Here is a 13,942-nt window from a genome sequence, read left to right on the forward strand (position 1 = left end):
CGCTTGGATGATCGGATTTATCCAATCTCGATTGGATAAATCTGATAATCCACTTGTATCAATGTAATAATCTATATTTCTATGTGTCAAGTGAGGCACATATCGATCAAGTTCCATGAGATGGTACTCTCATATGTTCTTTGGCTGACTTATGAGTTTAAGATCTTTTTTCTTGAATCATCAAAATAGTCATACGCATATCTATCAGTTATTTAACACGCTGTCATGGACCTTAGAGATGGCAATGATAATTTTAAAATGTATGAGGATTGTGCCAAATCTTTTAATTTGACCCAATGACGAGTAAAATTCAAATTAGATCCTGCTTCCACATATTACCCTCTGCTCTGTGAAATGCAAGACATACTAGCAGAGTGTAACTTACTCTCTATATATATATGTGTGTATTATCCTATAGTTTTGCAATAGGAAATAATTATTTTTTTTATTAATGGAGAAAATATTATTACAACTACTTTTATTTAATGTATGATTGAATTCTAGACCATCAAATGTAACATTTTTCTTTAAATTAAATCATAATACATAATCATAGATAATATTTTTTTAAATTGTAAAAGACAAGCGCCTGTTTCGTCTACGAAAGACTAACCAGTGGCACTGACATGATAATAGCGATTATTGTAAAGTCGTCTAAATTACATTTATCTTAACAATTGTTATAGTGTGATTAAATAGTACCTTTACATTTAATTTGAATGTTTTTAAAATGACATTGTAATTGTTATTATGACAGCAAATCCAAAATATATCCATGAATTTGTAACTATTATAGTGACACTAAACAAAACATCTATCATGAAATTGTAATTATTATAATGACATTAAACGTAATAGTATAACAATAAGAAACATAATGTACTATATATGGCAATTAAAGATAATTATAATCAATTGCTACATTCTCTTGTCTCCTTTTGTCATTTTATTAAGTCTTCCAGAGATATAAAAATCAGAAATATTTTTACATGTATTGCATATATGTTCACACAAGTCATATGAGTTATGTTCAATTCTTCCGTTCCATTTATTTTTAGACATTATTCATGGTCAGAAACAGAAATGATCTTTTGTAATTCATTTTCAACTTCCTTCATTTCCATATCAATTCTTTGTAATTCAGATTGAACTCTTTTCTTATCCGATATCAGTCGATCTCTCATATTTTGACATAACCGCTTTTGATAGATATCCCTATAAAGTAATAAAAACTAAAATAGTTATATTAATGTTACTTAATATAATTTGAAACAATAGATTAATGTAACTTATGGCAAGTAACAATAAAAATAAATTGAGAATAATAACTTAATTTCAAAGCTCAATCATGTTCTTTTAAAAATAAAGACCATTACCAAAACAAATATTTCCTTTTTAGCTCACCTTGCCCAATGGGCTGAGTGAACTTTTCTAATAACTGGGCGTCCGTACTATGTCGTCCTCTGAAACAACTGGGCCAAATTTAACCAATTTCGGCCACAATCAACATTTTGGGTATCTTGTTTAAAATTTATATATCTGCAACCGAAGCATTTATAGGTAAAAAAAAACAAATGTAACTATTTGTCAGGTCAAGATCTATCGGTCCTGAAATTTTTAGACAAATCGTAAAACTGTAAACAGCAATAATGCTCAGCAAAGTAAGATTTACAAATCAGTCAACTTGACCAAAATGGTCCTCTTAAGGATTTATTGTCTAAATCTTTAACAACTTTTTGGTATATTTTTGTAATCTTACTCTTCTACTCTGAGCTTAGAGGGGAAATGCAGTTTTGACTTATATCTCTGGAACAAAATCTAAAGTATAACGATTCCATTATTTCATGCATTAATTGTAGCCTGTAGTTTTTCTTTCGGTCGGATTGTTGTCTGTAGCTTTTTGTCTTTCCATAAAAATTCTTAAGGAAATTCATACACTTATACTAGTTCGTTTACAAACTGGTGACTTCTTGTATTTCCGTTTGAATATTTTTCTCCAAATTCTCTAAATTTTTTATGAATTTAACAAGGAAATAATGGAGTTAAATCATTCTGAAAAAAGTACGATATGCATGATATAATAATATCAAATCGTCTGTGGTGTACACAATATAGACTTAAAATGGCATAAATCTAGCAAATAATTCGGAAAAAATCCTCCTCTGGGGGTTCTTGAAGTTGCGATGAAAAGTATTGTTAATTCATTTTGCAAGTCCGATGAAGAACAACAACGAAAAACTTGTTCCGTTGCTCGTCTTTAATTTAGACAATTTCGTGATTAAATTTGGTGCCCTGAATCTATAAGGTCGTCCCTTCTTTTCCTAAACCAGAAACATTGAATTTGATAGAAATAGGAATTAATCTCAATGCGAAAATTTCTCGGGTTCTAAACAAAAACTTTCAAAGATATGATTACAATGAACATTCTATATGTTTATCAAAAGTTTTAGACAGGTGTTTGATTACACCTAATGCATGTGTATATTGGAAAATTATTAACTATTTAAATTATTCTCTTCGGCAATGAGGTTCAGAATTTCACCACTGGGTCGATGCCACTGCTGGTGGACGTTTCGTCCCCGAGGTAATCCCAAACCTTAGGTGTTGACATGAATATCAATCATATATGGTAAAGTCATTTGTTAAATAAATTCCTGTGACAAAACTCTAAATCTTTCGAAAATCTAAGGATTTTCTTATCCTAGGAATAGATAACCTAAGCCGTATTTGGCATAACTGTTTGGAATTTCTGGTCCTCGATGCTCTTCAACTTTGTACTTGTTTGGTTTTAAAACCATTTTGAATTGAACGTCACTGATGAGTCTTATGTAGAAGAAAAACGCGTCTGGCGTACTAAATTATAATCCAGGTAACTTTGATAACTATTTACATCACTGGGTCGATGCCATTGCTGGTGGACGTTTTTAATTACTTACTGTGAAGATACCGTCTGAACTCCTTTATCTTCCCTTGTTATTGTGTCATCATCACCAATGACAGTTGAAACAGGCTTCTTATTCTTTAGCAGCTGTTCCTTGTACAGAAAAAAATTAGTTGTCATAATCATTATAGCATATAGTAGCTCATTTATCAAACTTATATGAGTAATTCCCCTCAAAAGTTTAGTCTTAAGAAAAAATAGTTATTACTGGCTTAATTTTTTTAATTTTCACATAAACATAAGAAAGTGATATTGGTACATTCGTATGTTCTTTTTGCTAAATGACAGTAGGCTTTCAACTCTAACATTGTTAACACAGAGATACAAATATATAAAACTGACAAAAATTTGGTTGTATTTCAAAATGTTCAGCAACCCCGTGAATATATTGTCGAAATCCGACATGTATTTTTTTTCCCAACGAAGTTTTTCTTAAGAAAACTGAATGGTATACTTTTCATTTCAAGAAAAAAAAAATACGTACAAACTTAATAATTATTCAATAAGGTTTAAACTAACTATCTGATGGTCATGGAAAAAAGTCGTTCAATAATCCGACGAAAGGTTATTTATCCGATATAATTATGTTCTAAAAGTACACAGACATCATTTAGAACACAAAAAACTGTAATTTAGAAATAAATATAAAATTAAATGCAAAGGAGTTCCGGCGTTAATATAACAATCACTCCTATTTTTACGAACAGACGAAACCAATCTTCTTATATCTATATAGTTTTGTCGTATACAAAACTATATAGATATAAGAAGATATTGTATGAGTGCCAATGAGACAACTCTCCATCCTAGTCGCAATTTGTTAGTAAACCATTATAGGTTAAAGTACTGTTTTAGTCAATCAATTCGTAACGAATGTGACTGCGTAGGCAAATTCATCGTGTGACGCTCGAAGAGACTTTCTGTTACATGTAACCAGATTACTTTATAAACATTTCTACCTTTAATTACATTTTAAAATTAGTACAAGAAAAGCTAGTGATTTCACGAAATTCACTTGTTTTCTTTTAATCGAAAGTTGAAAGATAGGCCACTATTTGAATAAAAATTGTACCTGGATTGGATTGGAATCAAGGTATAGAACACTTCTTCATCACACCTGAGGCGACCCCTAAATTCTGACAAAGGTTTTTTTTTAACATTTTTTCTTTGGTTTTTATGCCTTTAGTTGCTTGTGTATTGTTGTTTTTACTACTTTTGCTAATACGATTTCACAGCGAAATATTAAGTGTTAATAAACTTACTAAACTATAGTCTATCTTTTTAATTTCATCTTCAAATAGTGCATCAGCTCCTATCCGACGCTTTATATCGAACAATATTTGCCTGGCATCCGTCAATTCATCAGACTTAGGAAATTGTATGCAGCATTCAGCATAATGAATAACAGCCCTTTGATGAAATCGAGTGAATCTTGTATTATTACTTTCAAATTCGCGATCGTATGCCTTTTTATAATGGTATTTTGCTTTCTTTATATTTTCGTCTGTTTGGGTTCTTATGAAAAGTTTGACAATTTTCAAATGGATTCCAGACAGAGCTTTCCATGATGTCATGTCATTTATTTGACATTCCAATCGTTTAGCAATAGCAATAGCTTTCTGTAAAAGTTCCTTCTTTTTCGGTTGGACAGCTTTGGCTAATTTTTCATAGCATTCCATTTTCAGCGTGTCTTTCATTACTGAGTGAAAAAGACTCGATTCCCCAATGCGTTTAACAACTCCGAATTCAGTGAATCCTTTCCCTTCAATGCCTTTGTCTATGTTGTCTAATAACCTTATAGCTTCATCAAGTAGAATAGGAAACTTTTCATCATCAAAAATTGAACGTGCCATGTACATAATGCCACTTCGATGGGTAACAGGACTAAACACTGGGCAAAACATACGAACTTGTTTTACCTCAGGACCTATAGCCTGAGTACTGGTCATATGTGCAGACTCCATGTGTTTCTTCAGCAGATGTGTAAGTCTATGGGCTAGTTGATGTTGCGTTAAGCTTTCAGGGGTTACCGGAAAATAAGCACTAGACAACCGTTTCATTAAAGTTCTTTTTCCTGCAGAAAACTCATCTTTTGACATTTCAACCAACCACGTGTTTTTACTTTCGTTATAGAGAATCCTGATAAGAAGTTCAATATAAAACGTTTCGGCAATATGCTCAGCATCCATTATCAAGTTTTTACTTCGGAGATGATCTACTTCTACACCAGAGAGTTGATTATTGTTAACGTTCTCGATATTTATATCGCTATATTTACACAATAGACTAATACTTCTTGAACTTCTGCACTTGTTTTCAACAAAGTTGTTTATAAACATTTTTGAAAGTTCGTTACTGTTGCTTAGCAATTTTGGAAATATGTCTTTGCAGTGTTTTCTTAAAGCCTCGCTGCCATTTAAATATTCTTTTATTGTATCGTAAGAGTTTTCTGTCTTGTTGCATTGGAAAGAATTGCATCCTAAAATATTTTTATATAGAGTATTTTTCGCCTTAGAAAGATACACTGCAGCAGAAAGTTCAGTATTACCATAAAGTCGGTATGTTATCCCAATTGCAGTGTATAAATAGCATAACTTAGCTTTTATATCTCTTGACTGAGATTCAAATTCAATATCAACATTACTAAGAAATGCTTCTGCGTGATCGAGAAATAGAACATTTCTATGAATAACTTCAAGCCAGCGAGCATCAAGGTCAAAATAACTAACGAAAAAGTCAAGAAGTGTGTTTAAATACTTTGTTTTGTTTTCTTTTGTTTCGGACGATTTTAGTATCATTAGCGTGTAAGAATGAGCTGCAACTACTCTAGAATCATCCTCACCTTTTATTGATATTAATGAATGATTCCTGAGGGTCTTCAGAAAGTTGTTGATCAACACAGTTTTTGAATCATCTATCAGGAAACGAGGTAAGACATATTTTAGAAAGAGGACAGGTATATTGTCTGTATTCATATATGGCAAGTAATGAAGCAGTTTCCTTTCCTCTCCAGACATTTCTGTTTCTGCCCGTTGAATAAGCAACTCACATGCTTTCGTCGATGAATCATCAGTGGTACCATTTGTTATGGTCTCCAAATTCTTTAAATATGATTCAATACTTATGTGTGTTGTATGCATATATGTTCTTGCAAAAAGTAGGCCTGTGGGTAAATAACTAAGTTTTTTTGCTAGAACTTTCGCTTTTTCTTTTGAGGTAGTATTACTTGTAGAGACATGAAGAAAGTCTATAGCTTCTTTCTCCAACATCCCACGCATTTCAATGATGTTGGAATTGAAATCACTTGACAGAGATTCACTAACGGTTGCTATTACAAAGATGTTAGTATGTGCCTTCATGCCTTGTAATAAAGTTTGTATTGTTTCCTTTGGCAGCGATGTACTAGTGAATCCAAGAAGGATGAATAAATGCTTCGATTCTTTATATTTATCATTTGCAAGGGCGTCTAATGCTCTCGACAGCATAACTTCTATTGATTCCATAACTCTGTTTTTTGAGTTAACACACTGAATTTTTAGAAAATTCATCAAGTGGGAAAAGGAATTAAAAATGTTTAAATCAGTATTACAATCTACTCTCCAAATCAAAGATTTGTCTGTGCTTTTCTCTTTAGAAAAGTACTGGGCATATCTGAAAGCATGTTGTGACTTCCATGTGCCAGGTGGGCCTACAAAATAAAATATTCAATTGATAAATGCTGATTAAAATAGAAAATGAGCAAACATGGCTGCTCGCATATTTTAAAGAAAAAAGAAAGCGTAACAATTGTTAATATTGTATTACAAATAACAAAAATCGTAAATCTTACAAGACAGTAAAAGTAAAAGAAATACAAGAGAACGCAACTAACAACGGCCACTGAATTGACGGATCTTGACTTGGAACAGTCACAAAAAAGAATGTGACGTAATTAAACCTGTCTTTACCTTTCATAATCACAGTATTATGACACTGCAGATGGTCTACGATTTTCTTGTACATGGATGTCTCCACATAGTTTTCATTAATCTGCATACCATATATTCCATAATAATCTGAAGAAAAAATAGTCATTACTAAATGTTATTATGATTTAGTAACATTTTATACAGAAAATTTAAAGTTCGGTCAAATAGGTATCAAATTTTTAGAACAGCCACAATCTGTGCATTTAAAATATAAATGCTGATACATACTGAAAACAAGTGTACTAACAAAAACTGAAATATTTATTTAAGATTATATGAAAATGCTTACTTATTTTTCATAAGTTTGATGTAAAATGACTTTGAATCTTTTGAACAGTTCGAATAGAAATATGTACTTTCATCTGTGTGACTTACATTTTTCCTTTAAAAAGCGGAATCAAGTAATTTTATCACATATAACTTTCTTGTCCTGGTTTTTTATATTAGCACAGTCAAAAAATGTTAGTGTTGTTTTTAGTGTGTGTAAACAATTTTTCTGAATAAATACAATAATATAAAGATTGCCATCCTTCTTATTTAACAGTACACATTACATAGGACAGCGACAGAGGATAAATAAAATAATCTGAATACCAAGCTATATCCTATTGATCAATCCAATATTTAAGACGGAAGCTACCACTCTTGCTAGACAAAATTAAGAAGCATTGCCTTTTGTTAGAGATTTTGAAAATCTGAAAAATGAATATTTTTTTTTAACAGTTTATTATCATGAATTCATATATTTATCAAACCGGTACAACAATTTTGTTCGGAGTCAGTAAATTTGGGCAATTTTCCAATTGATGAGTTTTTCTTATTGTTTTCGTTGATGTTTTTTGTTTTGTTTCAAAGTACATTGTACCATATAATTAATTTATCAAAAAACAAATATTGATTGCAAAGTGTTAACTCACTATGGTTAGAGAGATTCCTTGAGATTGCAGAATCTGCGTACATCTGTACTTTATTGTCTAAGTCATGTCTTCCAATTGTTTGAAGAAGTTCTGATAGCCTATCAACTCGTTCCGCAGAGAGCCAGTTTCTTTCCTCCATGAGCTGTAAAAGATCTGTCCCCGAAATAATCTTTTCAAGTACTCCTTTTCCAAACTCCTTCACAATAAATTTTATTGTCTTAACATTTTCTGAAGAAACAAGATATCATTTTAATGTTGTAGTGAGTTTGCATTAGATAGATATGCAAATAAGTTAAAGTATTACGATTTTAGTCAAAATAAAATAAGCTATAAACAAAGAATAAAGGGGGATTATAAAATTTGTATTGTATGAACTGAAATCAAAGTTGGATCAGGAACGTCAACAAAATAAACATATCGTACCACTTTTTACTATTACAACGTCATAGCTACCTACATGTCCTATGAAGCAGCTATGAGCATGACAAAACATTTAACAATGCCAGATACATGATTAAAGTTTATATGTTGAAACTGTCACACTGGTTTACAGAATTTCTAGTTGGTGGAAAATAAAGTTTGACGCAGTGTACCGGTAAAATTTGCTGTTTTTATAATAAAAAAATGTTTCGTTTTCTTTTGGTCAACATATTGTATGAAAATGCGGAACTCTTTAGGTTGCACTTTGTAAATACAGCTGTTTTTCAAAACACGCCTCTTTTGGGAGAACTTGAATATTCATAGAAAATTAATTGTGTTTACATACTGGTTCCCAGTTATGCTCTCTGTGTTCCATCTCACAGAGACATAACTTGGCAATGTTTGATATAAGTAAATAATCATGTGCATATTGTTTACATTGAAATACGTGGTAACCTTTCATTTGAAGTAAGTGTAGTTAAGAAAATTAGAGTTAGTTTAAACTCTTAGAAGTTCAGGACATATAAACGTTGAAAATATGCCGCACAGCCCTATCTTTTGACCTCTGAAAAAAATTGTTGTGCATAGGAACACATTTAATTCTAGGATAAGATTTTTTACAAAACTTCATAGTAAAAGAATACAGATTTAGCCGTAAAAGGAGTTCCTATGGGAAATTGCATCGTCAATATTTACAGAAGTGCACCCTCTGACAAGAATATTTGAAAGCCATATATGTATAGAGACCTAAACATGCATGCATTCATCTGGTTTGCCAATTGTGACCGACACAATATATCGAATGGTTGAACTTTTAAAACATTCTGAATTTTCAAATATCACTTCAGTACCGAAGAAAAGTCAACTGAGCTGGTGATTCCGTTCACCAGTAGTGTAATCGACACTGTAACATTCAACGAAAATACTAAATGATTACTTTGAGTCAGAAACGCAGTTATGGATCTACTTACATCGATGACGCTCAAACCAAAACAACGAAAGCCATTTATATATGAGACATGAACACATGAGTGTTTAAATCAGATACTCTGTCAAATAAAAAAAGTAAAATAACAAAAAAACTGGACTACGAAGAAAATTCAAAAAGTGAAGACCCTAATCAAATGGCAAAATCATAAACTCAAACACATCAAACGAATGGAAGACAGTTCATGCATCACCAGTAGTATACGGTGTATCAGATATGCACGTATTATAATTAGTTTTGATACCGAACAAAGGAATACGTACCTGTAGATAAGCCTGATGCAATTTCCCTTGTTAAAATGTTGTAACTGTCAAAAACCACTGGTTCCATTCTGATGTCTCTTGGTTATTTCCTGTTTGTTAACTGTTGTTCCAAAATTAAAATTTCTGAAGCTATAACGTTTTCTTTTTATTATGCTGTAAAAGATAATAAACTGTTTACACAATTCATAAACAAAATATGTTTAGTTAGAGAATAATTTAGAGTACATGCGCGCTTCTTATACATAAATCAAACCATACAACTAATAGTTATCAAAAGTACCAGGATTATAATTTAATACGCCAGACGCGCGTTTCGTCTACATAAGACTCATCATTGACGCTCAGATCAAAAAAGTTAAAAAGCCAAATAAATACGAAGTTGAAGAGCATTGAGGATCCAAAATTCCAAAAAGTTGTGCCAAATACGGCTAAGGTAATCTACTCCTGGGGTAAGAAAATCCTTAGTTTTTCGAAAAATTCATAAAACATTTCATATCCTTTAGTTGTCCACAGCTAGATCGACTGAGTAAACGTTTCGTTAGTATTTGATTAATTGATAAAATAAAACTAACCTTAGTATGGTGGTAATAAGTTCCTGTGTTGCTGCTGTCCTGAATTGGTTTGAAGCTGCAAATACTTTTAATATAAAGTACAAGTTAATTTTATGTCAATTACAGTGTTGCATAAACTCCAATCATTATAACTATAAACATCGACAAATCCTATTGTTAACCTCGTTTGAAAGACATTTTCGTTACTAAAATCATACTGAACTCCTGATATGATTTGCTTTAATCCATTTCATGTGAAACAACTAGTCACTAGTTTATGTATTAAATCAGCAGCCGTCTGCACAAAGTGCACAAACACCCGCATTTATTATCCAACGTTGCAAGATTTTCTCCGGATATCCTATGTACTTGAAATTTCATATTACAAATAGTCTAGTAGTAACAGGAAAGTGTTGTTAAGAATAGAATGTTTGACATTTTAGAGTTAATATTATTAACAAAATCACTTTATTTGCGGATTAAATAACAACGGGTTTTCGTTAAAGGATAAAATACTGATTTTTACATGTTTTGACTATCCAAGAAGTTGATAAACAAATATATTTTACAACTTTAAATTAATATTAAAGTCAAGGATAAATCAACGGATCATAAAGTGTTACATGTAACCCATAAATAACTTGATCGACTACTATTTTACTAACGGTTGACCTGTCGTAATGTTATGTTATACGTTTACAATGCAATTATTACATGTATTACCTAGTAAATGTTTTATTTGAAAAAAGGATAAAAGTTTAACAACGGTTTTACAAAGAGGATAGAGACGAGTTTTTCAATGCGATTAGTGTTGAAATAAACATTAAGATAAAGTGTATACGATATATGCTTATTGGTGACTATCTAACGGAGTTGTATGCGACTGCCAAACAAGTGAGAGGTTAAGTTAGCTATAAAACCCGGTTTGATCCACGCTTTTCTACATAGGAAAATGTGTGTATCAAGTTAGGAATATGAAAGTTGTTATCCATTCGTTTGATGTGATTCAGCTGTTGATTTTGCCGTTTGATTAGGGACTTACCATTTTCAATTTTCTTCGGTGTTCAGTTTTTTTGTGATTTTATTTTTGGTACCTTAAATCACTATTATATGAAATTGATAAATCATATCATATCGTTTAGTCGGCTATAAAAGGCCCTGAAATAAAATATGTTAAACAGTTCAAATGGGAAAACAAACAGCCTTATTTATAACAAGATATTTTACAACGAAAAATGTAACAACATAAATTTACCCAGTTAAATCGTTCCCACTGAACTACAAGCTTAGGTCCACATGTAAAACGATACCAGAATAGAATCAAATACCAGATATAAATGCAAATGTGCAAGCAATGTCAAATGATCCAATAATTGTCTTAAATTTCCAAGGCATAAAATGTACAGTTTTTCCGTTAAATACATTATAGTAAGTATTTCAATTCATATGCTATATATAAAACATATGGCAGGGGAATAAACAATTATTTTTTGTTCACTAAACTAATATATAAGTCAATGACAGAGTAATTGATTATTGCGATTTAACCTTTATATAGCTTCATTGACTATTAGCCTCCTGCGTATTGATTTCTGGTAATGTTGTGTCACATAGTGCAATCATTCAATAAATTAAAATCTGAAAGAATATAATTAAATTACTATAATAACGGTCTTAACATAAGGGTGGAATCAGATTACGATTAATGTTGAAATATCTATAAAAATATCCCCAAAAAAATCCCAAATGAAATCCTTAAATAGACATTTTAAACATGATTTCAAACGGGAGGAGAGAAAGACTTCTCTTGCTCAATCTCTTCAATATAAACAACTCTGTGTTTATTCCGTCAATAATATAATCTAAAGATAAAAATTTATTATTCAATAATTAAAGACAAGTGCCACTACATACATTTACGTATGTATGTTTGTAACTCAAACTCTGATTAGTTTATAATAAAGTGAAATATTTACCTTAATTACTTAACTTTGGTAGGGGTAAGCTTAATACCATGAAAAGGTTATAGGTATAAGTATATCGATCAAAATCATTAAAGGATTAGACAACTGATTCACAATCAAGATGACATGACCACTGAAGACTATTGATGATCGTGTGACTCGATGTTTACATTAGACAAGAAAATGCAATTATATAATAAAAAAATATTTAATATCGATGTTGAAGATCCATTTCGTTATATATCATCATGATCATGAACTAGATTTTATTTAATGTAAATCATCTGTTTACCTGTATAATACATACATGTATAATTTATGGGTTGAATTAGTAGATGAAATACTTCCTCCTGGTTTACTGCACAAAGAAAAGTGAGGCACATCACAGAAGGTAATCTATGAACCTAGTAATTTAAAACACAGTATAGAAAAACAACTGTTACCATAATAGATTGAATTCTGTCAATATCATGAGTGTCAAAATCATATATAATTTGTTCCACATGTTAATGGGTACCGGAATGACATACTTAATTCAAATAAAAGAGAACCAATATCAAATACAAGTCCTTAGATCTATATGCAATTGTGCAAGCAATGCCAAATAATTGATTGGTTTCTACGCCACATATTCAAAAGAAGATTTGATATTAAAAGCAGAAAAACAATCCCGATATGGAACGACGGGAAGGCACATCTGAAACAACAACAAACCTTACAAAAAAACTAAAATCACGAAAATAATGAACTTCGAGGAAAATTCAAAACGGAAAGTCCCTAGTCAAATGGCAAAAACAAAAGTTCAAACACATCAAACGAATGGATAACAACTGTCATATTCCTGACTTGGTACAGGCATTTTCTTATGTAGAAAATAGTGGATTGAACCTGATTTTTAAGCTAGCTAAATCTCTCACTTTTATGACAGTCGCATCAAATTCCATTATATTGACAACGATGTGTGAACAAAACAAACAGACATAATAGGTGAATATGTCAAAAATATGGGTACAGCGGTCAACATTGTGTGTTATTATCTTAATCATAAAAACAAACAAATATATAACAAAGAAGCACAAGAAGGCATACCAGTATATCAAAATAAACAACATCAATCATTGCTTTTTTATTATACGATTTTGTTTACCTATATTAAATCCAACCATAACGGATTGAACGATTATTGGTGAAATTGGTGACTTTATAAAGCAATCATTAGAATTGCGAAAATGAGGTCCATGTCCATCAAAGGCTACATTAATTACCATTTATAACTATGTTTTTTTTTATGTTTATATTTGTAATTCTTCACTGTCTGTATTAAATGTTGTATTTGTGTTTGCTTGACCCATATGGGTGTATTTTTGCAAATAAAATTATTATTATTATTATTTAAAAGTACTACGACCGAATCCTCACCCTGACAGGCACATCATTAAGTAAACATGAACTCTAGCGTGGAGTCGCACGTTTGACGTACATCAGTTGATCAGCATGTGAATGTATTTGAAAACGAAAATCAAGCTAAAGTGTATAGGCTATTATCATTTCATATAATACTTCCCGAGAGGAATTGAACCACATATAAATCTATTATTTTTTAATGTATGTACAGCTAGGCAAAACTGTTAAATAGTTATATATATACTATTTTTTTTTAATATTTTCATTTGAACAAAAGTATTGTATAAATAGCAGACTATGTGGTATAGACTTTTCTCATTTTTGAAGACCATACAGTTACCTATAGTTGTTCATTTCTGTGCCGTTTACAGAGAGAGTTGCCTCATTAGTAATCATACCACATTTCTTTTTTTTACTTTTAAGGAACATTTCACGCCTGTTTATTAATCTATAAATTTCTTGTAAACTATTCAGCTTTTAAATTATAAACAAAACTGATTCGATATTGTACTGAAGAGACCTTACT

The 13,942-nt window shown here is 31.1% G+C and overlaps 1 protein-coding gene across 1 annotated transcript; it reads right to left on the minus strand.

The window, feature by feature from the left end:
* Positions 1-869: 869 nt before the first annotated feature.
* On the minus strand, positions 870-9,699 carry LOC134692003 (uncharacterized). Its single transcript, XM_063552341.1, has 6 exons — positions 9,498-9,699; positions 7,827-8,054; positions 6,889-6,996; positions 4,204-6,629; positions 2,937-3,034; positions 870-1,215 (listed from the first exon to the last, which is right to left on the minus strand). Exons 1-6 carry the CDS (start codon positions 9,562-9,564, stop codon positions 1,062-1,064), a joined length of 3,081 nt encoding a protein of 1,026 aa, XP_063408411.1. The 5' UTR covers positions 9,565-9,699; the 3' UTR covers positions 870-1,061.
* Between the last annotated feature and the right edge of the window lie 4,243 nt (positions 9,700-13,942).

Source organism: Mytilus trossulus, chromosome 12, assembly GCF_036588685.1.
Source record: "Mytilus trossulus isolate FHL-02 chromosome 12, PNRI_Mtr1.1.1.hap1, whole genome shotgun sequence".
Classification (NCBI taxonomy): Eukaryota; Metazoa; Mollusca; class Bivalvia; order Mytilida; family Mytilidae; genus Mytilus; species Mytilus trossulus.

Excerpts from the sequence above, each read along its gene's own strand:
- LOC134692003 (XM_063552341.1), bottom strand. The coding sequence starts at position 9,564 with ATGGAACCAGTGGTTTTTGACAGTTACAACATTTTAACAAGGGAAATT. Across the intron at positions 6,997-7,826 it reads AAGGAATCTCTCTAACCATA|ATTATTATGGAATATATGGT; the intron begins GTGAGTTAACAC and ends TTTTTTCTTCAG. Across the intron at positions 6,630-6,888 it reads TAATACTGTGATTATGAAAG|GCCCACCTGGCACATGGAAG; the intron begins GTAAAGACAGGT and ends TTTATTTTGTAG.